Consider the following 25,865-nt stretch of genomic DNA (forward strand, 5'->3'; position numbering starts at 1 on the left):
ATAAGCTCATTAGCCGCTTTCATGTTCCTTACCGCCATAACGACATGAGCACCAGCCTCCGCAAGCTGCATACAAATTCACACAACAATAAGTATACATTGAATGATTCACATTACTTTTTTCCTCTACCACCAACAAAAAGGTCAAAAACAACATCAAAAGCTAAAGGAAACCTCTGTTTTTTTTGGGGACCTAGCGGTCTCTGAGCCAATGCCACTAGTGGAGCCAGTGACAATGCATCATTTTATTTATTAATGACAATGCATCTTAAGTGGTTTAACAGAGGAAGAGGAATTGGATTGTGTAAGTGGGAGAAGCCATGATTCTCTGCAAAACATTAGCCAACCTCTCAACCACGCCATCCAAACTAAACAATATCCTTCTTCTTCTTCTTCAAATACACCGTTACAACATCTCTAAACTATTGCCTGTTTGAACATTTTAGTTTCAGTTAAGTCATTGTAAGAATCAGTTACATATTGAAATTTTTATTGATTAACGTAAACATACGTCAACTTGTTGTTTACGTTAACACAAAACAATACCCCAATATCATAGTAAGAATCAGTTAAAACATTTTTGAAATATCAGTTAAGTGATTCTTAGTATTTGAAAGGAACTGTTTGAACATTTTTGTGTTAAAAAGGAACTGTTGAACATTTTTGTGTTAACTGATATCAGTTAAGAATCAGTTCTTTTTGTGATAAAAAATATCAGCTAACTGATATCAGTTAAGAATCAGTTCTTTTTGTGTTAAAAAGGAACTGTTTAAAAAGGAATCAGTTCTTTTCAGTTAAGTCATTGTAATAATCAGTTACAAATTGAAATTTTTATTGATTAACGAAAAGCAGTTCCTTTCTAAGCAGGTCACAGACTACGTCAGAGATTTATAGTTTTGTGTTAAAAAGGAACTGCTTTTCTATAATTATTGTTCTCTTAGTAACTTTGTTGGTTGTTGTTATGTACCATGTTATATAAATCTCAGAATCACGTCAGAGATTTATATATCTGTTTTGTGTTAAAAAGGAACTGCTTTTCTATAATTATTGTTCTCTTAGTAACTTTGTTGGTTGTTGTTATGTACCATGTCTAATTAGTGATAGCATAATATTTTGTAAGTTTGTGAATCCCATCTTTATGAAAGCTCATCTTCTACTAGTTTAGGCATTGTTGTCTTAAATAAAGACTTAAATTAACGAGGAAACATGTTGTTATGTTGGCACAAGTTAAGGAATTATAATGAAAATGTAATAAATACGAAAAGCTATTCCCTGAGGCTGATCCTTCAAGTTCTAGAAGCTTCTAACAAGTATAAAATAAAGAAAAGAAGAGAGAGACTCGTAAAGAAGCTATGACATTGTAATAGACTTGTGAGAAAAGAAAAACTTATTCTTGATGAGTTCCATAACGGCATTGCACCTCTTGTCCTTGTAAAAGCCTCTCCAATGCATCAAGAGGAAGACCAATCAGCTCTACCGTCTTTTCCCACACTCTATTTGCTGTTTCTACGTTCTGAGCTTCTTCTGAAGGCTTTGTGTGTTTGCAGTCTTGAGATATGAATGTACATATGGGCTTATCACCGGTCTTTAGCTTTTCACAGTGCTCTGGAATCTGAGCATCCGTCGCTGAGAAAAGTGAGCTTCTACAACCTTCTTGAGGCGAAAAGATGAAATACGGTATCAACGCGTATTGAACTTGAACAGATCTCGGCAGGTCCCTCGCCTGCATATTTGGATGTCAAAGTGTTAACAAAGTTCTGAGGAAAGAGACAATTGATTGACAAAAAGTAAAGACTCACCACATTTGTTAGAACAATCCCAGGGGACAAACAAACAACGCTTATGCGAGATTCCAGAGGCAGCCTTTTGAATAGAACATTGCTAAACATAACCTGACCAGATGATATTGATGGGAAGTTTATCCATTAGCTTCTGAGATCAAGAACCAAAGAACAGAAAGAAAATACTGAATGCTGTTTCTTATGTTACGTTTCACCTGTGCAAGCTTGCTGCCTGAATATCCAACGAGGCTTGTAAACTTTCGTCTACCAGATACCACATTCATGTCATCCGGGTCAACAAAACCGACGTAGTGCATCTACCACATTCATGTTTAGATTCAATAAAACAGAAATTCACAGAGGTAAGCAAATGAGGTTAAGCTTTCAGTTTGCTTAAGTTCTGTATACCTAAAAACATCCGAACTTTTGAACATCATTACTTATTTACTGATGCCAGAGAGAATCCAAAACTAGATGACGAAATATTTGAATTTGGGCGGTGTTTAAGTGACGATGATGCTACTTACAACAGAGTTGACGTTAATGATACGGCTCGGGGAGGCACGGTTAAGGGAGGGCAAAAGGAGGAGGGAAAGCAACGCGGGAGCTAAATGGTTGACTTGCATGTGCTGTTCATATCCATCCTTTGAGAACTTCTGTTCCTCTGCATAAACCAAAGTGCCAAGCAACTTTAGCTGGTTTCACTCAACATCTATCTATGCAGTCTGAAGATCATTTGACAGTGCAAAAAAAAAAAAAAAAACAAGAACAAGGAAACTAGCAGAAGAATGACTAAACGAATATGCAAATTTCGCCACTTGGGTCCATCATACTGAAGTATGAGCGGAAGGTGAATGGTGGAACAGTATGGCAGAGAAAGCTCAAAGCTTTACATGTAAAATTGCGTGAAAAAACCAACCTCCCATAGCAAAGATGCCGGCATTGTTAATGAGAACATGCAAAGGAGCTAAACGAGCGTTCCAGGCAATGCTAAAGTTGACAACAGAGTCCAAAGAGAGAAGATCAAGTTCCATCGCCTTCATTAAAACAAACATAGTATACATATTATATCACTATCATCATCAGCCATTTCATATTTGTTAAACAACATACACTACACAGTACACACTTCATATCTAATTAAAAATTAAAATCTTGTTAATAAACACATGTTTTGACTACGACCAATACTATAGTAGTCCAAATTGATAACCTCGATATTAAGTGGGAGGCCTTTAGCAGACCAATCTCTCTGCCACTGTTGAATCAGATCATGAGCTGCCTTTGTGTTCCTAACCGCCATTACAACATGAGCACCAGCTTCTGCTAGCTGCCTGTTAATTTCAATAACAACCAAGTAAAGATTTTTTCACTAACACAATCAATCACCAAAACATCTACTCTTACTACAGTTTGGTCAAAAGTCAACGTAAAATTGGGTTAAGGGAAGAGATTGACCTAGCGGTTTCGCGACCAATGCCGCTGGTGGAGCCGGTGACGATGCAGGTCAAGTGACTGAGAGGAGGAAGAGAAAGTGGATTGGGTAGATGAGAAGACATGAATCTCTGGAAGAGGAACTCGTGGAACACGCATGCCCATCCTCTGATCCACTCCATCCACCCCAAACCTTCCTTCTTCTTAATCTTCGTCTTCATCCTCCTCGTTTCACTGCTCATCCCAGACGAGACTAGAGATCTGTTACAGAGAAAGACAAAAACACTATTTGCGTTTATTAGTTAAATTAAAAACTCCATTATTCCTTAATTTAATCAGGTATTTTGAATGACAGGTTGCAAATAGAACCGCAATTTTGTTTCGGTTCGTTTCGAAACGACGTCGTTTAGTAAACCAAATTAATTTTACATGTTAACCGGGATTTTATCCGATCCGGTTAAGAACGAACCAGATCTGCTTGTATATATATATGTTCTAGAGGCTTAGACTCTGCTTGTATCTCTCTCTAAGCAAAGCCAGCCTTCTCCTAAACTTAAATTTCTCATCTTTCATCTCCATTTTCTCCAACAAATGCACTATCCTCTGGAGAGTGATAATGAGCTCTTCTGCTGATGAACCAAACTCTTTCTCTTGTATCATCAACACCCTTTTCAGCAAACCCAGTACTTCTCCATCGTCTCTTCCTAACCTCACCTGAATCGACACCAAACAGTCCAGCGCCTCACCTGCGTAAGGTTTGTCCATCGAAGTCAGACTTTGTTGAATTACATATTAGATGAAAAAGATCCAACAAGAAAGTGAGTCTGTATACCAACAGGGAGAGACTCTTTGCCAAATGCCTCCTCACGTATCCGTAGAACCTTTAAAGCTACTTGCTCGGCTTCATCATAGCGGTTTAGCTGCGAAAGAGTTACTGCAAGATTCAGCATTGGGAAGGTTATGGACTGATCCTCTGAACCAGCCGACTTCTCCATGATGTCCAAACAAGTTCTCAGCAATCTCTCCGCCTCCACATAATTCTTGGAGCGTGAATAAGAAGCTGCAAGGTTCATAAGATGTGTAGCCGTGCTTGGATTGTTTTTCCCTTTGTACTTCTCGTTTATTTGTAAGCATTCTTCTAGCAGCTCTCGTCCTTCGTTTCCCCTGTGCACATTAGCCAAAAGAATGAAGTTTTTCAATCACTGGAAGAAGATTAGAGAAACAAAAACTATACCTTCCAACAAAATGAAGCAGCTCAGCAAGATCTATCCTCATGTTTTCTAAGACAGTGTTGTCTATGTCCATATAATTTGACTCTTTGATGATTCGTAGAGCGCTCTTGTAAAGATCTACCGCTCCATCTGCATCGCCTGTTGAGAAAATCCACATTCTTCAACAAAACTCTTTTGATCACCACAACAGGAGATAATGAGGAATGTATATATAAGTAATAATCCACCTTTAGTGCACTTTGCATTAGCAAGGGAACACATGGCCATACCAACTCTTCCATCTTTCTCTCCGTATGACTTCTTGTACATATTTAAAATCCTACAAGAAATAAAGACAGCATATGACCAATCGATCGCGTAATCCGTAAATAAGAAGAAAAAAAATTAACTTAACAAGTCATTTCCAGTGCTGTACCTGGTAAATGGAGCTTCTGCTTCATCAGCTTTACCTTCTTTGAGCAAAAGTTTACCGAGTGCAAACAAAGGCACCACTAGATCCTCACTTTCAGAGCCTCTACTCCGTTCCAAGATAGTCACCGTACGCTCGTAAACGCCAATAGCTTTATTTGCTTTTCCATATGAACCATAACTCTTTGCTAACCCAAGCAATGGTGAGACAAGTAGAGTATTATCATCACCGTATGTCTTCTCTAATATACTAACAGCCCGTTGATGCGCGAGTAGAGCGTTTTCAAACATCCCTAGTGCTGAATACATACTGCCAACATGCGTAAGGACTGAATCCAAAAGAGGTTCTGAGTCATTTAACTTATCAACAATCTTGCTTATCTGCATTTGTTAACACATCTGTTTTAGAACAACACAATCCGCCCAAATAATATATTATTTCTGATATCAGACTCAAACTCACCATGTCAAGCAGAGCTGGAACAGGCTTTAGGTCTCCAACAGCCATATACCCTAAGGCAATGATGTCGAGAAGGGCAGCTTGTTGGATACCTTTCAAACCCGAATCAATCTCTTCTTTGACAGCAACATAATTAGCTCGAAGAAGGTCCATTGCGTCTCTTTCGTTGCCAATTTTAACCATAGCTTTGACTTCGTTGAACAACTCTTGTAGCTCCATCTCAAACTCTTTCATCCCATTGCCATGAGTAGACCTGGTGGATAATAATACACAGACAAAACTCAACGAAACTCTTCTTACTGAGTTAAAACAAAAGAACATCAATGAATCAAGTTCTCACCTTTGAACTTGAGAAACACCGGAAGTAGCATGTATCTTGGCGGGAATGATGTAGAGCTTAGGCTTGCGTTTCTGATCACGGAAACAAACACACTGCCACGTGGAATGTCTAGGGGAAAGACCAGACTGAGAAGATGACTGATTCGCCCTGAAACACAAAACAGAAGTTCAGCAACAGCCAGAAGCTCAGTTTTAACAATAAACGAATCCCAGAAACTAAAAGTCTCAAGCTTTTCACAAAAAAAGATAAGTTGCAACTTCGAAGCTGAAGAATCATTTTACCAGTTGGTGAGCAGAGTGGTTGAAGGGAGGAGAGTGATAGAAGACACCATTGATGAGAGAGAACAAGCGAGGGAGGGAGTGTGAAGCTTTTCGTATTCGTTTAAAGATTGAAGTCGTAGCCGCGGTTCCGCCGAGTAGAGAAAGAAGATAACGCCGGTGAGATTTATCAATAATGACGGAAATGACCCCGAAATAATAGAATCTTACAAATTAGGCCCGAAGTTTCTAATTGTACTAAATCGTCCTATTTCGCATGTGTGTGCTTTTTAACTAATTTCACAAAAATCAAAGCTTATTAATTTCCTTCTTGCAGTCATACAAAATTCGAATCATGGTTTAAACTTAAACCGGGTTATACCCGATTTACACAACTACATGTAAAAACGAAACTGATCTCATATCGTCAAACTACTAGCGGCTGAGTTTAAAGGGAAAATGAGAGAACTTAACGAAGAGAGAAAAGAAAGAATGGAAGAGCATCCATGTTTTTCAGTCGCAAAGAAGAGAAAGAAAAGATAAACAGTGACGCTAGTTATTTCAGCGGCAAAAACATCACTGGATTCCATCGATCATTCTAACGCGCGTTCTCGTTTTTCCTTCACCAGCGATCAGTGCAGAAGAAAATTACAAACAAATTTCAGCCGCTAGTGTTGACGCAGCGCGTTTAGTAAACGAACAGGCCTAATGCTTTTCTGCAATTCCATGGCTACATGAAACAGACTAGAGTAGAAAAACTATCATAGAAGAGTTTCTATGGTACAAGATCTTAATGGCCACGGACTTTGACTTTGAGAATCCATTGAACAGTTCCTGGTGGCAAAGGAATAGTCTTGGGGAACTTCAGAGGAACCTCATACTCCCCAAAAGTTGCCAATGGCTCCGTAAGAACCACATTGTCCGGATCAATCTTCACACACAGCTGCCTCGCCACCTTCAATAAAACCGACACCTTAGAGATGATGATATGATCTAGTTACAATAGTTTAAAGATATTAGAAGGAAGCAAGCGTTTACCTCAGAGACTATCTCTTCTTTTGTCACAGGTGTTTGCACATCTGGTTTGTCCTCCTTTGAGGAGCGGTTTTTGAACTTCTCCTTGTCAATTAACTTCCTCAACACCTGTTAACCAAAACAAACGGATCTCATAAGAGTTAAATCTGATAGCCAGTTCCTGAGCACTCCACAGGAAACAAGAATGTTGAGATTTAGATAGTTAAGTAAAAGTACCAAGTTGGCATTGGCGAGGCGCTTAGCTGCCTTTTCAAACTCTTTAGTCTGCACTTCTGAAGACTTATGAACCACCTTAACCTCTTCCTTTTCTTCATAGTTACGCATCTGAACACAGATTCACATCAAGAAATACAAATAACTAAAGGAAACACATCAAAAACTTTACTAACAAAAACATCTCACTACCATAACACTATCAAGTCATGTCAAAAGTATCTGCTTTACTCTTCACATCAAAAACACAACCAAGATACAACAAACAACAAGAGCAGAAAACAGCTAGCATCCTACAACTTAGTCATATCATATGAGGGGCATGTCGAAACTATCTGGCTTTGCCCTAAAGAACACAACCTAGATACAGGCTGTATCCTACAGCAAACAACAAAGAGCAGAAAACAGCTAAAATGCTAAAACTTAGTCGTATGAGAGCAAAGGTCAGTTAAAGAAATGACCTTGCGTTGCTCACGGATGAGATGAGCATACTTGTCAATGTTGGGGACAGCAAGGAGTTTGGGCATAAGGTGATTCCTGAAGTAACCAGGAGCTACCTTCACCGTCTCACCACCTTTCCCAAGCTTCTCTATGCCCTACAAAGTCACCAAATCAGATGAAGAGTAAGCACAAATCAAAAAAAACAAACCCACCATCTGATTCGATTCAAATCAAAGGAATCCACAAGAAAGATTTGAACTTTTTGTTGACTGACAGAAAATGGAATAATCAAAATAAGTAAAAGCCCCACCGTGGTGAGAATGACTTCGAGTTTTCTGTAACGAACTCCTTGACAGGCGAAAAGGAGAGGATGATGGATCGCATTTTCGTATTTGTGGAAAGCTGTTCCTCTCGATACTACGTGCCGAATCACGTTTCGGCTTTGCGCCACATGAGCCATTTGAAGATTCAACCAGATTCTCTGCGAAGAGGTTCAACACTAATCGAAGTAAGAAAAGCTGTACAATAGGAAAGATATGAGAGAGGAAGAGAAGATAGGGAAGAATCACCGGTGAAGCGGCGACGGCGGTACGATACGATTCGACGTCTCTTTTTTTCACGGGAACCACAGGCGAGGTTTTAGCAGTCATGTGAAGAGAAACGACAAGGCGTTTAAGGATTCAGGGTTATAGAACGCTTCGATGTTTCTAACAAAACCAAAGAAACGCCTCGCCGTTTCTTATCGGTGGCTAAGCGTTTTGTATAAGGATGATTAATTAACAAACACTTGTTGCGGTTTGTTTTTCTTTGAAGCCGATTTATTATGAAAAAGATTGCATAGCCAATTAGAAAAAATCCATGCTTACCGGATTTACCTACACCATATTGAAAATCTCTTGTAAACCTTTTTTGAAAATTAAAATATAGATTTTTTGGTGTGGAAATATTAATCAACCAAATCACTGAATTAATATTTCTACAATCGCGATTTGTTAATAATTAAAAAAATTATACTATCGTATAAAAGGGAAAACAAAAATAGAGAATACTCTCTATTGTTTAGGTATATATCTATATATTTTTGACTTGAAAATAATCTTGGAAAATCAGGTCTAATAACAAAAAAAAACACAAATTTACTAAAAAAGATGTATTGAATTAAAGATTTTAGGAGATGTTGAGATTTTGTATTTTTAGTGGGATTTAGGTGAGTTTTGAAGTTGTTTGAGTGATTTTAGTAAAAAATTTAAAACAACAATAAAAGTTATAGGTGATTTGGTTAGATATTCTGAAAATTTTAAAATTGTTTAGGGGATTTGAATGATAATATGGTACTTGACCACTACTATCAGAGTCTATGAGCTTGACTTTTTTGTTCTTTCTAAATACTAATCTCCAACAGCTAAAGCAACCTGTGTTTTATTTTTCCAACAACAAGTGCAACATTATTTCTGAAAGTGATTTTACAGGCTTTCAAGCCAACTATATATATATAGCGTCGTTTACAACTATACAACAAAAGTAGTACTATAATACAACCAGTTCCTCTCATTATAGAGGCCACGAACTAAAATGTAACTGCTTGTCAAGGACACTAACGCATCGATGGTCAAGATTGTGCAGGAGTGTAATCCAAGTCCAAGGTCACAGGAGTACAAGTCCGATCCAGGAACCAATTGCCAAATACATCTCCATCTGGTGGATGAAACGCTTGTTCTTCTATCAATGAACAAAATGAGCACGAACATGAAGATATATGCAAAAAAGAAAAAGATCTTTCAGTCATTAATGAGTATTTCCGATGATTAAACTTTGATGACTTATATCAGTTACAAAAACAATGGAGAAGGCTAATAGATATAACATACAAACCAAAGCGTGATGTTCAAAATGTTTACCTATACCTCTACCCTTTACTGCTCACACTTTCACTCAGATCCTATTACTCAATAAAAACTCCACATTTCTTGATTGAATCCTTGCGTTGCTCATGTCCAAGTTCACGATTCATCGTCTTGTACTGGAACCAAGAAGAAACAAAGATCAGTCCTATCTATATATCGATCACCAATACTGGACAGTATTTAGTTTGAAAAGAGAGAAGAACTTACTGCTCAAGATGAAGCCTTGAAGCAAGCTCTGTGCTCTCTCTGCCTGCTCTGGCGTACCCGAAATTCTAATCACATTCTGTGTTTCTCCCGGTCGGTCGTCAACTAAGGTTACACTAGCTCCAGACCACTGTGAATAAATGAGAAAGAGTGTCAGACAAATGTCTAAGATTTGATTTTCAAGTTAATAGAGAGTTCCACACCTCACTGATTTGTGCAAGCTTGTTTCTTGATTTCGTAACTAGCTTAGGAATAACCTGGTCCGGTAAGACAACTTCAAGAGTGCTCCTAGTAACAAGTGGCACCGACATTCTAGATCACAAAAAAACAACAACAACAACAACAACAGAAAGGGAGAGATTCATATTTTGTCTATGGTTTCAGAAAGAATAATTCTAAATTTGGGAGCTTCTCTACCTGTTTGCCGTGTTAGGAACCTCCTCCCGCTGTTCACTTTCACCCGCCTTTGCAACTGATCCACCACTTTCCTACAAAACCTCCCAAGAGAAAAATTACAGGAACTGGCAAGAACCTTTAAGCTGCCTTCAGAGTATTCAAGTTATTATGCATAGCCAGATTGCAATTATTCGCTGTTTCCATGTCATAATAACTGTCAATAAGTGTGAACCTAGCTGATATTGGATGCATATGTACTGACAAGATTGATGATGAGACCAAAAAACCTTATATTGTGGCGCTATTGAGAGTCCTTCACGGGGTTGAGTTGTGTTATTTGATGAAGCGACCTCTATTACTCCTGCAACACCTTCAAGAGGGCCAGTTGTGGATGTTGAAGCTGGTGGTGTCTCCTTCTGAGAGAGCTCCCTGTACATATGACTCCTGAGTCGTAACGTTAATTCAACAAGTGCATCCCTAGCTGCTCTGATCTCCCCTGTTATCTACATACACACATGAGGATTCTCTTTTTACACCATAAGTTTGATAATATGCCCAACTCCTCGAAATTAGAGAAAATAAACCTGTACAACAACATCATTGGTGGAAACACATCGCGGCATCTCTTCCCTTGGTAGGATCTGTACGCTAGCTCCAGTTACTCGTGATATCTCAGACACTGATCCTGCTTTCCCTTCCAAACATACTGAGTCTCTAGATGAGACAAGCAATCTCGTTGTTATAATGTTATCTTCATCAGGAATAAGGTCTACAATCCGAGTCTGAATGTGCAGCAAAGCTTCTTGAGCAGGGAAAAACTGATCATCAGGTGCCTACGCAAAGTAAGTAAACAGAGCTTCAAGTTCACAGTTGTATACATAACAGATACCGCTAAAGGATGTTAAAGAGTACCTCTTCTGAAGAAATGGTAATTATCTGTTCATCAGAACCAGCAACAGGTTCAGACACCCTCACGTCAACGCCAATCTCGTTCTGAAGCAAATCTACTATACCTTCTGCTTCCCCAACAACCTTAACAATCTTTTCAACAGGACATAGAATCCGGAACACAAGCTCTTCAGTGTAAAAAGGCTGTACATTCTCACCAACTGGAGCTTCTTCTTCTTCTGCATAGTTGGACTGGCGAGAGCTGAAACTGTTATTCCTATAATGAAACCTATCTGACGTCTGTCTTATCTGCTGTGGGATGTAATCATCAGCAGGTGAAAAAGACCGTTCCGGTGAAGAATGCACACGCCCCTGTAAATGACTGCGATCACGATGCTGACTCTCTCTTAGACGCGAGGATACAATAGCCAAAGCGTTTCTCACTGCAGCTGCTTCACCCACAATCTAAAATAGGCAACTCATACGTAAGCAAAAAAAAAAAAAAAACAATGAGTGGAGAGCTTTTCAGACCTGAACAATCTCTTCAGACAAGGAAACACAACGAGGCAAGTTAGTCTCTCTAGGCAAAATCCTAATATGAGTCTTGGTCTCAATCCTCATCTGCTCGATAATCTTCCCACCTTTACCCAACAAGCAACCCACATGAAGCTTCGAAACCACAAGCCTCGTCACAACCCTCCCTCCCCCGCCTCTCACTCCGCCGTAATCCTCCTCGTCTTCCGCCCCAAACTGAGGCTCGCTCTCGAGAATCCTGTCGTGGACGCTGAACAGAGCCTCCTGAGCGGGGGAGAACGACGGCATCCTCCCGTCGGGATCGCGGCGGCGGTTGTCGGAAATCTCGATGATGCGCTCGGCGTCTCCGGGGAGAAGCTCGTGGACGTTGATCCAGGCTCCGGTGTGCTGGCGGATGGACTTGATGATGGATCCTGATTTGCCGATGACGCCTCCCGCCTTGGCGTCGTGGCAGAGGACGCGGTAGGTCGTTGTCGCCATCGTTTCGGGGTGGGACTTAGAGGGACGGCCGTTTCCTCCGCCGCCAACGCCGCCGCGGTATCTGTTATTACCTCCTCCGCCGCCATAGTTATTGTTGAAGCGAGGTTTGGACCTTGGGATGGAGTCTTGGTCGTAGTCTTGGACGTAGTGATAGTTCCTCTTCGATCTAGATCTCTCCATCAATCAACTAGGAGACATTCGAATTCGAAGTCAAGAGAGTAATCAATTACTTTCCTTTCTCCGAATATGATGTCAGAGGAGCAGTGCAAAGAGTTATCTGATTATCTTCTTCCCTGTTGAGAATCACGAAGGGAGTTTTCTGAAGCTGGGAGAGTAGAGACTAGAGGGACCCGTGCAAGGGTCATGATGACTCTTTGGCAAAACGGTGACGTTTGTAGCTTTCAACAGTTTGACCAACACCTCTCAAAACAGGTGTTAGATAAAGTGAGCATGATATGTTTCTAGTCAGTAAAAGTGTAGATGCAGACGAAACTGTGGAGTTGCATCGTTGTCTTGTCAGTTTATCAGCTTGACTTTTTTGTTTCAACATTGAATTAAATTAGCCCTTGGATTTTTGTCCAAACCGACCAAAATTTTTGGTTTTTGGTTCGGTTACGGTTTTGAGTTCTTAAAAATATTTCGGTTTCCGTTTGGTTTTTGATTTTCAAAAAAAAAATTAAGAAAATCAAAAATAATTGAAATAACCAAAAAACCGAACCGAAATTAATCAAAAAACCGAAAATAACCGAACTTAACCGATCGAGTTTAACAGAAAATATCCAAATATTTTTAGAAAACTATACCGAAATTAACCGAAAATAAAAAATAAATAGTTATTTTCGGAAATAATAGTGAAAACCAAAATAACCGATAACCTAACCGAACTGAAATTTAATCCGGATAATTTTGGAATTGGTTTTCAAAATTTTGGTTAATCGAAAACCAACAATTCGGTTTGGTTCGGTTCGGTTTGGTTCAATTTCAGAAAAACAAAATCGCAGGCCTCATTTAAATGATTACGTTGTTCTCAAAAATAAATTGATTAATGATACTCCTTCCGTTTCTGCAAGTAGGATTTTTTAAATTTTTTTCTTATTCCATAAAGATAGATTTTCTTAAGTACTTTTTAAAATTTTTGAGGAACATTAATTGAGAATATTTGAATTGATTAAATTTTATCGGTGGAAAATTATTGAAAAGTGTATAATAATGTAAAAAATAAATTAAATTATAAATATTTATTAAATTCTTAATAAGCGTGCATACTCTAGAAAATCTTACTTTCGGGAACGGATGGAGAATGTGTTTTGCAAGTTTGCAGAAAGTATTGATATATACTAAAAAGGAAAATTGCCACAAATATCACATTTATAGTATCAATTTTCATGTTTACACTAATCACTTTTACCATCACTTTTAATGAAGAGTAAAAGACACTTATACTCCTAGGATTAACTAATCTAGACTTAGGCTTTAGAATTGAAGGGTGGGGAAGGGTTTTTGGAATGTGAAATTTAGGATTCTAATAAATATATAAATAAACACTTAAAAAAAAAATTAAAAATAGTTTCAAACATAATTTTTTATTTTCAAAAAGAAATTTTGAAAAAAAAATTTCAAAACACACAAATTCAAAAAAAAAATTATAAAAAGTTCGAATTTGAAAAAGTATAATTCGAAAACATAAAAAAATTATTTATTTAAATAATGATCTATCATATATATATAGATAACAAATGTATAAAAGTCTTTTGCCACTTAATGAAGAAAGTATTTTTGAAAATGTCCATTTTATGGTGGTAAAAATGAAAAGTGATAACATGAAAATGGTAAACATAAAATTTGACCTACTAAAAAAGATGTATACATGTGTTTTAATATTTCCTCTTTCTAGTTAGTGGATCACAACAGTATCAAATCCTGATTTTGTTTCAGTTTCGATTTGTTTTCTTTTCGGTTTTTCAGTTTATAAAAAATAGCTACTATATTAAAACTATATTTATTTTGATTTGTTTTGGTTTATATACCATTTGTTTTTGTTTTATTTGGGTTTACACCAAAAAACTATAAATATATTTAAATATACATCCCTGTTTTTTACTATTTAAAATAATTAGTAACATATTAGGCTGATAATAATAATATTTTTATAGAATGAAAATAATAAAAATTATTAATCCATAATATTATTAAATAAATAAATATTGGTACACATATTTATTAACGAAAAGTAAAAATTATGTTTTGTTTAATTTGATAAAAATGAAGAATAACATTTAACTTAAACAAAATATTAAATTACTAAAATCGGTTTATATATCAAACCATATCTATATACAGCGATTTTTTATAAATAACTTATATTCGTTATATTCGGTATTAACAAATCCAAACCATTTTCTCTATTTCGGTCTAGTTTGGTTTTAACTGGTTCGGTTTTACGGGGTTAGACAATCCTGGTGGAGCATATAAAACAAACAATAAGACATGATGAGTGGAAACAACATGATGAGTGGAATATTTAGACCTGAACGATCTCTTCAGACAAGGAGACACAACGAGGCAAGTTAGTTTCCCTAGGGAAGTTTATTTTCTCCTTTAGCTGTTGTCTCCGGGGGCTGTGTGTGCTCGCTGGCTTATTCTTCATACAAAAGTATTGGATCAATACCTAAAGTATTGGTATTGGACCAAGACCTAAATATTTGTCTTTCTCGATGAATATCATTGATCATAGCATCAAAAATATTTATATTTTAAATGCCATAAACGAAAAATGTTGAATACAAAAGTATTGGATCAATACCTAAATATTGGATCATAAAACAGTATTTATATTTTGTGGAATATGCATAAACTGAACCAATATTAGGTAGGTATACAAAAGTTTTTAAAAATAAGGTTGTTGTAGAATCTTATTGTCGAATTCACAATGTTATCTTTATTAACTTGCACGTTCATATAAATACTGTTTTATTATAGAATTGGCCTGACCATCAAACCACCTAATTTCTGCCTTTTGGTGAAGGTGGAGAAAGTCCACCCAAATATTATGTAGATTTTGGTTCTTTTATTGGACATGGACTAGGTTTTCTTTCTATCCAGATATTATTGTTTCTTTTTGTGTTCTGTAGTATTATTTAGGTGAAACAGTCTGCGATGTATTTGCCCTCTTAAGCGGCTTTGTGAACAGTGCCTAGCTGTCAGTTTTTCACATAAATTTCATCATATTAAACAAGTGCCAATTAGTTAATTGAAACGATGATGAACTAGGACGAGATTGATGCTTATAATATCTGATAAGTTAGGTTGTTTGGGTTTTCTTTACGATTGAGACTTCTGCTGACCGTCTCTTGGTTTCTTATATCTAATCCAGTATAACAAAATATAACATATAAATATAAAAACTACTTATAATATAGGTAGCTTTTCTGCTATAACTACAAATAATAATATTAATTGGTTAGTGTTCAGTCTCTCTTTAAGACAACATGCTTTGGAGTATCCGGACCCAAGGATTCCAAATACAACACATACATTATTGGTATTCAAAGTGAAAAGACTCATAGACTCATAGATTATTTCATTATCGGGAAGTTGAACTTTTCATAGATACTCATTAGTTAAATAACAAAACACTATCGGCGAGTATAAAACAACATAAAATAGATTAAACACATAATCGTCGACATAAGTTGGAAGTACAATTTATTTATCATCTCATATCAAACACAAACACGAGAGAAAATAACAGTGGAAGGAGTCAAACTTAAGAACCATATGTTGCACAAATTATCATATATCTCTCAAAAAAAACACACACACACACACACAAATCAAAACAATGGTTGGTGAAGGTTTAGTTCAGCTCCTTATTATGCTTGTTGCTCAGCCAATTTAGGAGAACAAATTGCGACCGCGTCGCCAACGCTAAGGAAGATGTTCTCCTCCCCAATCTCATCAGCAAACTTAGAAGCATGAAGCTTCTCAGTCACCACTGGTCCGGGATTTGCAAGAATCAACTGTTCAGTGTCAAGTCAGTTAATCGATCAGATTAATCATTCTCATTGTCTCAGATAGCATATTAACTACTACAACAAAGCTCTAGAATTTAGTCTCAGATAGCATATTAACTACTACAACAAAGCTCTAGAATTGATACCATTAGTGTTTGTTAAGCAATGCCTTTGTTTAGTAGATTTTGTGTCCTTACCTTAATCTATTCCAGTTAACATGCTAACAAATAAATTATTAAATCCGTCCAAAGTTTTGTTGTTATGATCCAAATGTCTCAATTTAATTTAGATCAAATTCTACAACAAAATATAACCAAAACTGGTTTAAATAATTTTTTATGTCCGCTCTGTATAACCTATTTAAAAATTGTCGATTTTAGTAACCAAGCTAATTGCAAGCTTGCAACCAATAAAAGTTACATTGAGTTATTAAAACACTTCACCTGGATTTGTCTCTTTTCAAGACTCTTGTGAAGCTCTTCAATGGAGTGGATACCACTGGTATCAATATCTGTAACCGCTGCGCATACATTTATATAAACCATCAGTAAGCTTGTATCGTAAAATATATGTAATATTCCTACATTATGGGATCATAAGAATAGTTACGATATAAATTATTAAAAAAAAACTGTTACGAAGATTATCATTATAGTTGTACGTAGAAATATCGTTCTTACGTGACATCTCAATAATTAGAAACTTGATTGCCGGCATGTCTGCTGCTTTAGCTTTTTCTTCTTCTTCTCGCAACCATCTTAGAATCCTGTCACCACATTTAGTCAAACTTATTTAATTTTTCTTCCGCTTAATAAATTTATATCCATCTGACCAGGATATGCTACATAATAATTCGTGTTCATGTTATCGTTGTGTAGCCATTTAAAATCCAAACCGGCACTAACACACACACACACACATAAATATATATTAATGTGTTATAAATTTATAAATTTTGATGTTGAAAAATCAACCAATCTCTGGGACTTGAAGATCTGAGTTTCCTTGCCACTGAAGACATCTATACTAGGAGGACTCAGAGAACCCCTAATATCTGACTAGCAGGGCCGGCTCAACACTGCTAGAGGCTCTAGGGCAAAAAAAATTTTTTTACTCTCTAAAATTTATATAGAGATAATGTTTAAAATATTTTTAAAATTTAATCAATAATATTTTGTATATTTTGTAATGAAAATAAAACTATATACATATCAAATAATTTTGGGTCCTTTTCAATTTTATTTATTGTATTTATAATTTTTTTTATATATAAAAATATAGATTTATAAAAAATTGAGCCCCTTATTTATCACTACACGGGGGGACACGGACTCGGACCCGGGGCGGTCGCACCGCTTGTCCCCTTTAAGCCGGCCCTGCTGACTAGCAGAATGAATCCTTAACCACTAGAATACCATTAGTTATTTAGTTGGTTAGTTAGTTAGTTAGTGAGTTATTAACTTACATATTTACTTTTCAAATTATATATATGTTTCTATTCATTTTTTTGTCAATTCGGTTTTGAACTGAAACAAATAATAAATTTGTATAATGAAGAATGTGTATATAATTCACCTTTCTCGGACATAGTTGGAGTTGGAAAAGTAGATGGCAGAATCAACGCGAATGATCAAGATTCCGGGAATTTTGGCAGCATCTGGATACTGTAGAGTGTTCCGATACACATTCGTCCTTGGAAGCTTCCCTAGAACCGCTGTTCTTGGTCTCGTCACTTGCAGCAGAATCTTCGCAAACGATATCACCACCTATGTAAAACGTTTCCCCCAGAACCAAATACACGTAAGCTTTATAATATATGTACATATATTATCGATTCATCCATATGAGCAATCTTACGGAAATCAAGAGACCGATTTCGACTGAAACGAAAACAACTCCGAAGAAAGCTCCCATGCAAGCCGCGAAGTCGAGTTTATCGATCTTCCATATGAGGACTGCTGCGTCAAAATCAATAAGACCAAGGACGGCTGATATAATGATTGCTGCGAGGATGGCGTTTGGCGTGTACTTGAAGAGCGGTGTGATGAACACTAATGTTAGAGCTACCACTATGGCCATCACAATGTTTGAAACAGCTGTGTGGCATCCCGCCATGTAGTTTACGGCAGATCGCGAGAATGAACCTATAAATTTCTTAAATATATGTTAGAATCCCATTTATTTGAGTATGAGACGGGGTTTTAAATGGAAGACCATAAATGTTTTCACAATATACTATATATCATGAAGTAAATTTTGTTTTTGTTTTTGTTTTTTGACTGAAAAAAGGAATAGTAAAATTTTGTTAAACTTAAAAACTTCTTTTGATTAGTTAGTTTAAAAAGTAAGCATCGAAACTTAATTTTTTTTGGCAGCGTACCTGTGGCAATGTAACAAGAAGTGAGTGAACCAACAACGTTCATAGTACCCAATGCGATCATCTCTTTGTTTCCATCGATTTGATAGTCTTTCATTGCGGCAAACGTTCTTGCAATGGCTACAGCTTCCTGATTTTTTTTTTTTTAAAAACAAAAATTATTCAGATATAATTAGAAAAGACTAAATGATATCTCCCTTGTTTATGTGTGACTTACCGTTAGGGCTACCATACCAGCAACGCCCCCAATTCGAATTCCTTCGGTAAAATATTTTCCGGAAAAGTAAAGCTTACCAACTGAAATCGGATTGATTCCTTGATCTATATGCCTCACCTTCATGGGTTATGATAAAAAAAAATATTTTTAGTAACCAATATATCTATCAACTCGGGTGGTGACTCAGAAGAAAAACATTAGCAAGACTATGAAAAATCATTATTCATCAATGATTAAAAACTACACATGATTCATATTGTGTGAGCTTACAATTTGGACTCCTTGTTTGTCCGCACGAGTTATAAAGACAAAGAAAGTGGAGACAACGACGGAAATAAGAGGAGCAACTGCCGGAACCCAAAAGAGTTTTTTGTTCTTCTTCCCCTGTAATCAAATATCATATTAGAGAAAACATTCAAAGATGCCCGCTTATATATAACGGGAATAAAGAAGTTACAATGTATTTTGCGACAAGAAGGAATGTCAAGAAACTGGCACCAATGACAATAGTCTGCCAATTCCACTGGAACATTCACGAAGAAACGAAAGCGAGTGAGATATTAATTTGTTTGGTTATAAAAGTAAGCATAGAGAAAGGTTATAAAAGAAAGAAGAGTATTAATAGGTACCCCGTGACGAGCAGCCCCGAATACCGAGTGCATGACGGAAACAATATCAGTTTTCTTGGTGAACTTCTTGATGCCAAGAAAGCCCTTAAGTTGTTGGAGAGCAATTGTAATGGCTGCTCCTCCCATGAACCCAACCACAGCCGCATGTGACAGAAAGTCTATCAGGAATCCCAACCGGAGAAAACCAAGGGCAGCTTCGAAAACGCCAGCAAAGAAAGTGGCGGTGAAGGCAAGGCGGAGATATTCCTCGGGATGCTCATTCGGGTCGACCACGGCCTGGCAAAGAGTGCCAAGTAGAAGAGACACCACCGCCACTGGTCCGATCGCAATATCTCTAGAACTCCCCATGCCCGCATACACCAGTGGTGGCACGAAGCTTGAATCTGTACACAAAACCATGCATTCACTATTTTTTATACATGGTAAATGTTTTTTTTTTGTGGATCAGCTATAGGTATTATCAACTACACTATTTCTGAGAATATTTTTTCCTTAGGTTAAATATATCAAGACTTACAAAGTCCATATTTTGGATCCAAATTCGCGAGCTTTGCATATCCAATATCCTAACATCCATGAAACATACATATGATGTATATATAAAGAAAGAAACACACAAAAATGTACGTAGACTTTATAAAAAAATGGTGTCTTAAATAGTAAACCTGAGGGATACAAAGACTAGCAATGGTGAGACCAGAAATGACATCTCCTCTAAGTTTTCGAAGATTGTACTCTCTAGCCCATCCAATGATTGGGAAGACAGCTTGGATCCCGAGCAACACCTTCTTAGATGCTGTTTGGTCCTTAAAATCCCTCAGAGGCGCATCGTGGAAGAACGTTTCTTGAACCACCGACTTGAACTCCTTTAGCAAACCCTCCTTCGGAGGACGTGCCACTCTGTGACGAACGGATGTATTTTCATTTGCATCGGACCCTCCTCCGTCCGGCGGATTAGTCTTGGCCATTGTTGAAAATTTGAATTTAATTAGCTGCCTGCATTTTTTACCATTAATAAACATTATTTATCAAAAAAAGAAATTTCTCGCAAATAATAAATAAATTATAAGCTCGTTATGTGTTTATAGTTTAGTTTTTTACCTTAGACGAAGGATGATATTATTAGTTTGGAGAAATTGTTGATTTGCTTGAGGAGGAATTAGAGTTTTGCTATGTCCTTTATATAGCTGTGAAATATTCGAAGGTCAACTCTCAAGATCATCACAGCTTGGTTTTCATTTTACTTGTTAGAGTAAACATGTTTCATTTGATAAATTCAACTATAGCCAACATATATTTTAAAAAATATGATCATAATGTTTCACAATATTTGAGTTGTATACTTTAATTTGACACTGGGAGAAATTTATGAGCGGAAGGTTGACTTTGATAATTTATACTCTCTGAAGATAGACACCAACATACTAAATATACAATAAAATAAAATGCTGGTTCAAAATATACAAAATATTATAAACTAAAATGCTGGTTCAAGAAAATACACACTAATTATACATTAAAGTCATGTTCTAAAACTCGGCCGTCTAACCAATTCCATGGTAAAAAAACGGTTGATAGAAGGTGAGTTTGGAAAGTTGGTCAATCGGTTGAACCTAAGCATCATAAGAATATTCCCAAATATATCAGTATTATCATGTTTAAAAGATTTTTAAAAAATGTAACATCATACATACTATAAGTCTATAACAGGTTATATTTAAATTAATAGTTAAAGGAATTTATGGTATACATTTGGCATATTTCTCTTTTAAAAAACACATACGTGTATGAATGAGATAATTTCAGTGATGAGAAAATATATGAAATGTAGTTTTTGAAAATACATTTCGTCGATAAATTAATAATATCTATAAATTAATACTCGATAAATTAATAATCTCTATAAATTAATATATTCCGTTGGTCCCAACTTGAGCCGGTTCAAAATTTGACACAAATCGATAAAATAATAACATAATTATTTTTTATAAAACTATATGTAAATATATGGTCCCACTAAAATTATAAATTAATAATTTATATGTATACATATTTTATATAAGTAAGAATCTATTATTATGTTGTTTATTTTATATTCATAATGAAATTATCTTTATATTTTCTTAACACTTAATATATTTTTGATGAGTTTAGTAATATTATATCTAAAACCACATTTAAATTATATACAATATATATTTTATACACCAAATAATATAATAAAATTAATAGAAATGTCAAAATTAAAAACTAACATTTAATATCTATAAACTAAATCAAATATTTTTCTTATCTTAGAATAAATAAGAAAACTTTTGTAAATTAATATCTCCATAAAATAATAAAATTTTAAAATTCCAATATTATTAATTTATAGAGGTTCTACTGTAATATCAAAACTGAATATCACATTTTACGTGGTTATCAATCAACCAAATACCATACTATTATAAATCTCTTAATTTTGTAACATAATGTATTGTGTATTATACTTTAGTGTTCAAACCCCATATACCCTAAACCTAAATCTTACATGTTTTGCAAACCTAAACCCTACACAACAAACCCTAAATAGGTAATATGATAGTGAATCATAGTATAAATAATCATATATGGAACTAATGTATGATTTTGAAATCATAATATGGAATTGGAAAACCAACTAGACGATCGAACAAAATTGTATATCCAAACCGTATATGTCACATAAACCTTATATGTAACTTAACCACTAAACCGTTCTAAATCATATGAATATATTTAGATTATACATCAAATTTTATGATATGATTTTAAACAAAATAATTGACATCTTAATAATTTAGAGAGTTTTGATATGATTTAGAATGAACCGAAATTTAATGTGTGGTAGTTAAAAATGGCTTACTTAATCTAATTTTGCATTAGCTATAAAGAGCCTAATCCTATGTGGAATTGAATCGCATTTGACTTATCAATATATGTCACCTTTATCATGTCACATTTTATAACTAATCAAATTAGAACATTTTCATTTAATCATGTTCTCAGTAAATTTACTGAATTCAAATTTATTATAGTAGATTTTATCTAACAATATTAAAAGGCCGATATCCTGAGTGCTCAGCGTGTCCACGTCTGCCAAAAAAATCATCCAATCAAACGATTTCATTTTGACACGTCATACCACGTTAATATATTTTGTGTGATCACCTTTCAAATGGGCTGTTTATATTTTTTAAAAAGCCCATATCAGTTCATATTCACCAAATCTATTTCGTATGAAAGCGTAGTCGACCCTTCTCCTTCATTTATTCGATGAAGTTCTGTAACGACCCCTTTCTTCAACAATCAATAAATTTCTTTAATCCCCTCTTAATGAATTCGTTTCACCTAGCATATAACTCTTCAGATTCACTCAGGTTCTCAATATATAACTTCCTCTCCGCTTCTCTGATCACTTATTCCACCCACATCCAAACAAATCTCAGCGCATCGATAGCTTCAAAAATCCTCAATGATGGTGCCGTTAGTCAACTCATCTTCGCATTAAAACCACTCTCCTCCGATCTCTCTCTCGTCTTTTACCTTCTTCTCTGGCGACTTTCATACACCTTCGAATCTGTAAGCTCCAACCTCTAACTCCCAAATTCGCTTCTCTGGGGTTTCTACTCCTTACAGATCTTTTTGTATTAGCTGATGATTAACTAATGGATGATTGTCTTCAGTTAGAAATTGATTAGGTCAAATCAAATCAAATGCGTTACTTGAACTTATCCGATTTCCTTTTGTTTACTCTCTTCCCCGATTAAAATACCTCCCAAATTGATTAAGCAAAATATATGTAATTATCATCTGTTAATTGTATTAAGCCCCCATGGATCTTGATGTATGTTCTCAATTAAGCTTTGCTTCTAAAAGATTTCACATTAAAATTCCTTTTCACTGTATATGCAGGAATGAGTTTTGTAGTGGAGGAGTGAGGACTGAGTTTGCTTCCAGTCCTTGCTACGAACGACTAAAAGATTGTTGCTATATAAAATTTTCAAAAGTTATAACATACATAAAATAAAGCCACTTTGCTTCACCAGAAAGACGACCGACATGCTTAAATTACTCTTATTATTATTTTTGATATCTTTAGCATCTGGTCCCTTAATTTTTGGTTTGTGAGCTGCCTTTGAACTTAGATGTACAAGTTAATCAAAGAGGTTTGTGATGGACTTTTGATAATGTTTGGCGAGCTGTTCTTTGAGTACATGTTATACTTCTTCTTGCTTGCATTTTGATTTTTCCTGACACTAATTCATGGAACTTATCTGTGTATCTCATTCTATTTGATCAGGAATGAAAATATTTTACCTGCTTATGAAGGGTTGGCAAAAAAAATTTTTTGTTGTAGATGATATCAGAAATTGGAACTTTCAAGCCTTTCAAAGCAATCCTTACATGCATCAAACGTGATCTTAAGCCAGGTGATTGATAGCCTTGAGGTCACTTTGACAATCATCAGTGTGGTCAATTGATACAAGACTTAAAACATTTGCTATAAAAATTGACAGTTTTGATTCTAACCACTAGGTCTCTCTAACAATCATAGTTAATTTGTTTGTGAACAGTATATGTTTATGCTGTGTTGGTTGCTGCAAAAATAATCTGTTTCTTTTAAACCCAATATTAACATTGCTGATTTTGGACAGGCAGGGGATGTTTTTTTTTTTCTTTTTTTTTGTTTCACCACAGGGAGGTTAATTCTTTTTTTTTCTTTTTTTTGTCAGCGGGGAGGTTAATTCAGTGACCCATATGTTTCGTTTAAGTCCACGTTTATTGAGTATGTTGTTATACACTGGTAAAGATTGTACTTCAGTGACCAATATGTGGATTAGTGGCCACACCATTGCTGCCTTACTGACTCTAAAAGCTTTGTTCTGATAGGTAGAGCCAAAGAGAGCACCTGAAGTACTTCTACAGTCCTATCTATGCACATTAGAAGTTGGTTAGTATCAAATTTTTGTACTCCATCAGGTGCATTTACTATCAGACACCATCTGCGGAGGCTCTGTAACACCCCTTCTTTCAGGTACACCAGAGGGTATTTGCTTGGACGATGTGACTGTTGTAGTTTCTATGTTTGATCAGTTGATTCAACTTTTACTTATAATGTTATATGTTTCTTTTACAATCTTTGTAGGTTCTGATTAGAGAAAAGTCTTTCTCAAGGTCATAAGCTCTTTTGGGCGATGGATATTTCATAGTTTTGATTTTTTGTTTTTCAAATTTTTGGTGTCTCTAGCGGGCTCCACTGACTAATTTCTTAACAGAATTCAGTCCCAATGTGCCCGGAAATATTTCCCTTGAAACGAGCATACCAGTGGGATTTGGTGTTGTAGTCAGATTTTTCTAATACTTTAAGTTGACTATCGGAATGAGCTAGAGCAGAGTGATACTTAAAGTTGAAAATATATTTGCTTTGATAAGTTTTTTTTCTGTGCAGTTACAATTAAAAAAAAATGTTTCCTGAGTAAATTTGATTTATTATGGTAAAAGACCGATTACCGAAGTAATGAATTTTTGACAACTTTGCTATCATCTGTAATTTATTGGTATCATGTGGTCCAAATTATATTTTCACAACAATGTATTAAAATATACATACATGACATAATTACTGTACAAAGATCTAACAAACAATACATTAATTATCAGCTCAAAATTTTAAAATAATATTTTATATGTATCCAAATTTTATTTAAAAAAATAACAGCATACAAATTTGCAAATCCTTCAACATTGTATATGTATATAAAAGGTTAAGTTTTTAATATGTGTCAACTTATATAGTTATTAGTTGTACTTTCATGTATTTTCTATTTCATTCAAAAATTTAAACATTTATTGGTGGATAGTAATTTCTGACAAAATTCAAATCTTTTCCAGAACCACTTATTTAAATAAATAATAATTCTACGGTATTGTTACATGTTATAAGAAGTTCTCATAACCTAATTGTAAAGGATAATTTTAAAATACTATATATGTGATGTAAAATTTAAAAAATACTACCAATTTTCATGTTTACACTAATCACTTTTACCCTCACTTTTAATGAAGGGTAAAAGACAATTATACATTTAGGGTTAACTAATCTAGATTTAGGGTTTAGAGTTGAGGGGTGGGGTAGGGTTTTTGGAATGTGAAATTTAGGATTCTAATAAATATATAAATAAATACTTAATAAATATAAAAAAAAATTTAAAAAATAGTTTCAAACATAATTTTCGTTTTTCAGAAATAAATTTGAAAAAAATAAAAAAATTCGAAAAAGAAAATTTTAAAAAAAAAATTTATAAAAAAGTATAATTCGAAAACATAAAAAAAATTTTACTTTTTTTCTTAATTTTTTTATTTAAATAATGATTTATTATATATATAAATAACAAGAGCATAAGAGTCTTTTACCACTTAATGAAGAATGTATTTTTGAAAATGTCTCCTTAATTAGTGGTGGTACAAATGAAAACTGGTACCATGAAAGTGGTAAACATGTAATTTCCCCAACATAGAATTAGAACTTACACACCTTTTAAGCATAATTCTACACCTCATGTATATGATATACTAGGGTCGGATCCGCCCTACGGACG

General features: G+C 35.3%; 5 protein-coding genes and 1 long non-coding RNA gene across 13 annotated transcripts; 1 reads left to right on the plus strand and 5 right to left on the minus strand.

Annotated features, from left to right (window-relative positions):
* Positions 1–1,214: 1,214 nt before the first annotated feature.
* LOC103852057 (dehydrogenase/reductase SDR family member FEY) lies at positions 1,215–3,626 on the minus strand. The gene is made up of 7 exons (XM_009128948.3): positions 3,239–3,626; positions 2,994–3,114; positions 2,700–2,817; positions 2,308–2,444; positions 1,996–2,097; positions 1,799–1,891; positions 1,215–1,722 (listed from the first exon to the last, which is right to left on the minus strand). The coding sequence occupies exons 1-7, from the start codon at positions 3,454–3,456 to the stop codon at positions 1,387–1,389; spliced, it is 1,125 nt and encodes a 374-aa protein (XP_009127196.3). The 5' UTR covers positions 3,457–3,626; the 3' UTR covers positions 1,215–1,386.
* LOC103852059 (nephrocystin-3) lies at positions 3,620–23,971 on the minus strand. 2 transcript variants are annotated; one of them, XM_009128950.3, is made up of 8 exons: positions 5,936–6,152; positions 5,655–5,801; positions 5,318–5,567; positions 4,862–5,235; positions 4,674–4,765; positions 4,449–4,584; positions 4,047–4,378; positions 3,620–3,960 (listed from the first exon to the last, which is right to left on the minus strand). In XM_009128950.3, the coding sequence occupies exons 1-8, from the start codon at positions 5,983–5,985 to the stop codon at positions 3,710–3,712; spliced, it is 1,632 nt and encodes a 543-aa protein (XP_009127198.1). In that variant the 5' UTR covers positions 5,986–6,152; the 3' UTR covers positions 3,620–3,709. The 2 variants fall into 2 exon arrangements, with proteins under 2 accessions (XP_009127198.1, XP_033141803.1); XM_033285912.1 differs by lacking the exons at positions 5,655–5,801; positions 5,936–6,152 and adding an exon at positions 23,671–23,971 and having other exon boundaries at positions 5,318–5,406.
* On the minus strand, positions 6,207–8,397 carry LOC103852060 (50S ribosomal protein L9). Of its 2 annotated transcripts, XR_004455699.1 has the most exons (7): positions 8,170–8,397; positions 7,911–8,081; positions 7,621–7,755; positions 7,163–7,270; positions 6,950–7,054; positions 6,619–6,866; positions 6,207–6,347 (listed from the first exon to the last, which is right to left on the minus strand). XR_004455699.1 is itself a non-coding variant. In XM_009128951.3 (6 exons), exons 1-6 carry the CDS (start codon positions 8,248–8,250, stop codon positions 6,702–6,704), a joined length of 765 nt encoding a protein of 254 aa, XP_009127199.1. In that variant the 5' UTR covers positions 8,251–8,397; the 3' UTR covers positions 6,445–6,701. The 2 variants fall into 2 exon arrangements, 1 of the variants encoding a protein (XP_009127199.1); XM_009128951.3 differs by lacking the exon at positions 6,207–6,347 and having other exon boundaries at positions 6,445–6,866.
* On the minus strand, positions 9,001–12,489 carry LOC103852061 (RNA-binding KH domain-containing protein RCF3). Of its 4 annotated transcripts, none has more exons than XR_629848.3 (9): positions 11,524–12,489; positions 11,017–11,457; positions 10,689–10,937; positions 10,392–10,607; positions 10,126–10,196; positions 9,912–10,020; positions 9,712–9,838; positions 9,499–9,620; positions 9,001–9,316 (listed from the first exon to the last, which is right to left on the minus strand). XR_629848.3 is itself a non-coding variant. In XM_009128952.3 (8 exons), exons 1-8 carry the CDS (start codon positions 12,184–12,186, stop codon positions 9,601–9,603), a joined length of 1,896 nt encoding a protein of 631 aa, XP_009127200.2. In that variant the 5' UTR covers positions 12,187–12,489; the 3' UTR covers positions 9,356–9,600. The 4 variants fall into 4 exon arrangements, 2 of the variants coding, with proteins under 2 accessions (XP_009127200.2, XP_033141802.1); XR_629847.3 differs by having other exon boundaries at positions 9,001–9,319; XM_009128952.3 differs by lacking the exon at positions 9,001–9,316 and having other exon boundaries at positions 9,356–9,620.
* Positions 13,115–21,393, minus strand: LOC103852062 (sulfate transporter 1.1). Of its 2 annotated transcripts, XM_009128953.2 has the most exons (13): positions 20,344–21,393; positions 19,908–20,238; positions 19,760–19,808; positions 19,243–19,625; positions 19,071–19,136; positions 18,884–18,997; positions 18,614–18,730; positions 18,400–18,526; positions 17,877–18,163; positions 17,595–17,785; positions 16,700–16,785; positions 16,463–16,539; positions 15,879–16,025 (listed from the first exon to the last, which is right to left on the minus strand). In XM_009128953.2, exons 2-13 carry the CDS (start codon positions 20,208–20,210, stop codon positions 15,879–15,881), a joined length of 1,947 nt encoding a protein of 648 aa, XP_009127201.1. In that variant the 5' UTR covers positions 20,211–20,238; positions 20,344–21,393. The 2 variants fall into 2 exon arrangements, with proteins under 2 accessions (XP_033141801.1, XP_009127201.1); XM_033285910.1 differs by having other exon boundaries at positions 13,115–16,025; positions 19,908–21,393.
* Positions 21,485–24,759, plus strand: LOC103852063. 2 transcript variants are annotated; one of them, XR_004455700.1, is made up of 5 exons: positions 21,485–22,845; positions 23,179–23,696; positions 24,000–24,052; positions 24,157–24,301; positions 24,413–24,759. It is a non-coding gene; the product is annotated as an uncharacterized LOC103852063 (long non-coding RNA). The 2 variants fall into 2 exon arrangements; XR_629849.3 differs by having other exon boundaries at positions 21,488–22,845; positions 24,000–24,070.
* Positions 24,760–25,865: the final 1,106 nt, after the last annotated feature.

The sequence above is a fragment of the Brassica rapa genome, chromosome A02 (genome assembly GCF_000309985.2).
Source record: "Brassica rapa cultivar Chiifu-401-42 chromosome A02, CAAS_Brap_v3.01, whole genome shotgun sequence".
In the NCBI taxonomy this organism is placed as follows: domain Eukaryota; kingdom Viridiplantae; phylum Streptophyta; class Magnoliopsida; order Brassicales; family Brassicaceae; genus Brassica; species Brassica rapa.

Excerpts from the sequence above, each read along its gene's own strand:
- LOC103852062 (XM_033285910.1), bottom strand. The coding sequence starts at position 20,264 with ATGTTTATTAATGGTAAAAAATGCAGGCAGCTAATTAAATTCAAATTT. Across the intron at positions 19,809-19,907 it reads CTAGTCTTTGTATCCCTCAG|GATATTGGATATGCAAAGCT; the intron begins GTTTACTATTTA and ends CATGGATGTTAG. Across the intron at positions 19,137-19,242 it reads TCGGGGCTGCTCGTCACGGG|TGGAATTGGCAGACTATTGT; the intron begins GTACCTATTAAT and ends TGAATGTTCCAG.
- LOC103852061 (XM_009128952.3), bottom strand. The coding sequence starts at position 12,186 with ATGGAGAGATCTAGATCGAAGAGGAACTATCACTACGTCCAAGACTAC. Across the intron at positions 11,458-11,523 it reads TGTCTGAAGAGATTGTTCAG|ATTGTGGGTGAAGCAGCTGC; the intron begins GTCTGAAAAGCT and ends TGCCTATTTTAG. Across the intron at positions 10,938-11,016 it reads TTACCATTTCTTCAGAAGAG|GCACCTGATGATCAGTTTTT; the intron begins GTACTCTTTAAC and ends TACTTTGCGTAG.
- LOC103852060 (XM_009128951.3), bottom strand. The coding sequence starts at position 8,250 with ATGACTGCTAAAACCTCGCCTGTGGTTCCCGTGAAAAAAAGAGACGTC. Across the intron at positions 7,271-7,620 it reads TCATCCGTGAGCAACGCAAG|ATGCGTAACTATGAAGAAAA; the intron begins GTCATTTCTTTA and ends ATCTGTGTTCAG. Across the intron at positions 6,867-6,949 it reads AAGAAGAGATAGTCTCTGAG|GTGGCGAGGCAGCTGTGTGT; the intron begins GTAAACGCTTGC and ends GTTTTATTGAAG.
- LOC103852059 (XM_009128950.3), bottom strand. The coding sequence starts at position 5,985 with ATGGTGTCTTCTATCACTCTCCTCCCTTCAACCACTCTGCTCACCAAC. Across the intron at positions 4,379-4,448 it reads CTGCTTCATTTTGTTGGAAG|GGGAAACGAAGGACGAGAGC; the intron begins GTATAGTTTTTG and ends TAATGTGCACAG. Across the intron at positions 3,961-4,046 it reads CAAAGAGTCTCTCCCTGTTG|GTGAGGCGCTGGACTGTTTG; the intron begins GTATACAGACTC and ends AACCTTACGCAG.
- LOC103852057 (XM_009128948.3), bottom strand. The coding sequence starts at position 3,456 with ATGAGCAGTGAAACGAGGAGGATGAAGACGAAGATTAAGAAGAAGGAA. Across the intron at positions 3,115-3,238 it reads ATTGGTCGCGAAACCGCTAG|GCAGCTAGCAGAAGCTGGTG; the intron begins GTCAATCTCTTC and ends TGAAATTAACAG. Across the intron at positions 1,892-1,995 it reads CAGGCAGCAAGCTTGCACAG|GTTATGTTTAGCAATGTTCT; the intron begins GTGAAACGTAAC and ends TCATCTGGTCAG.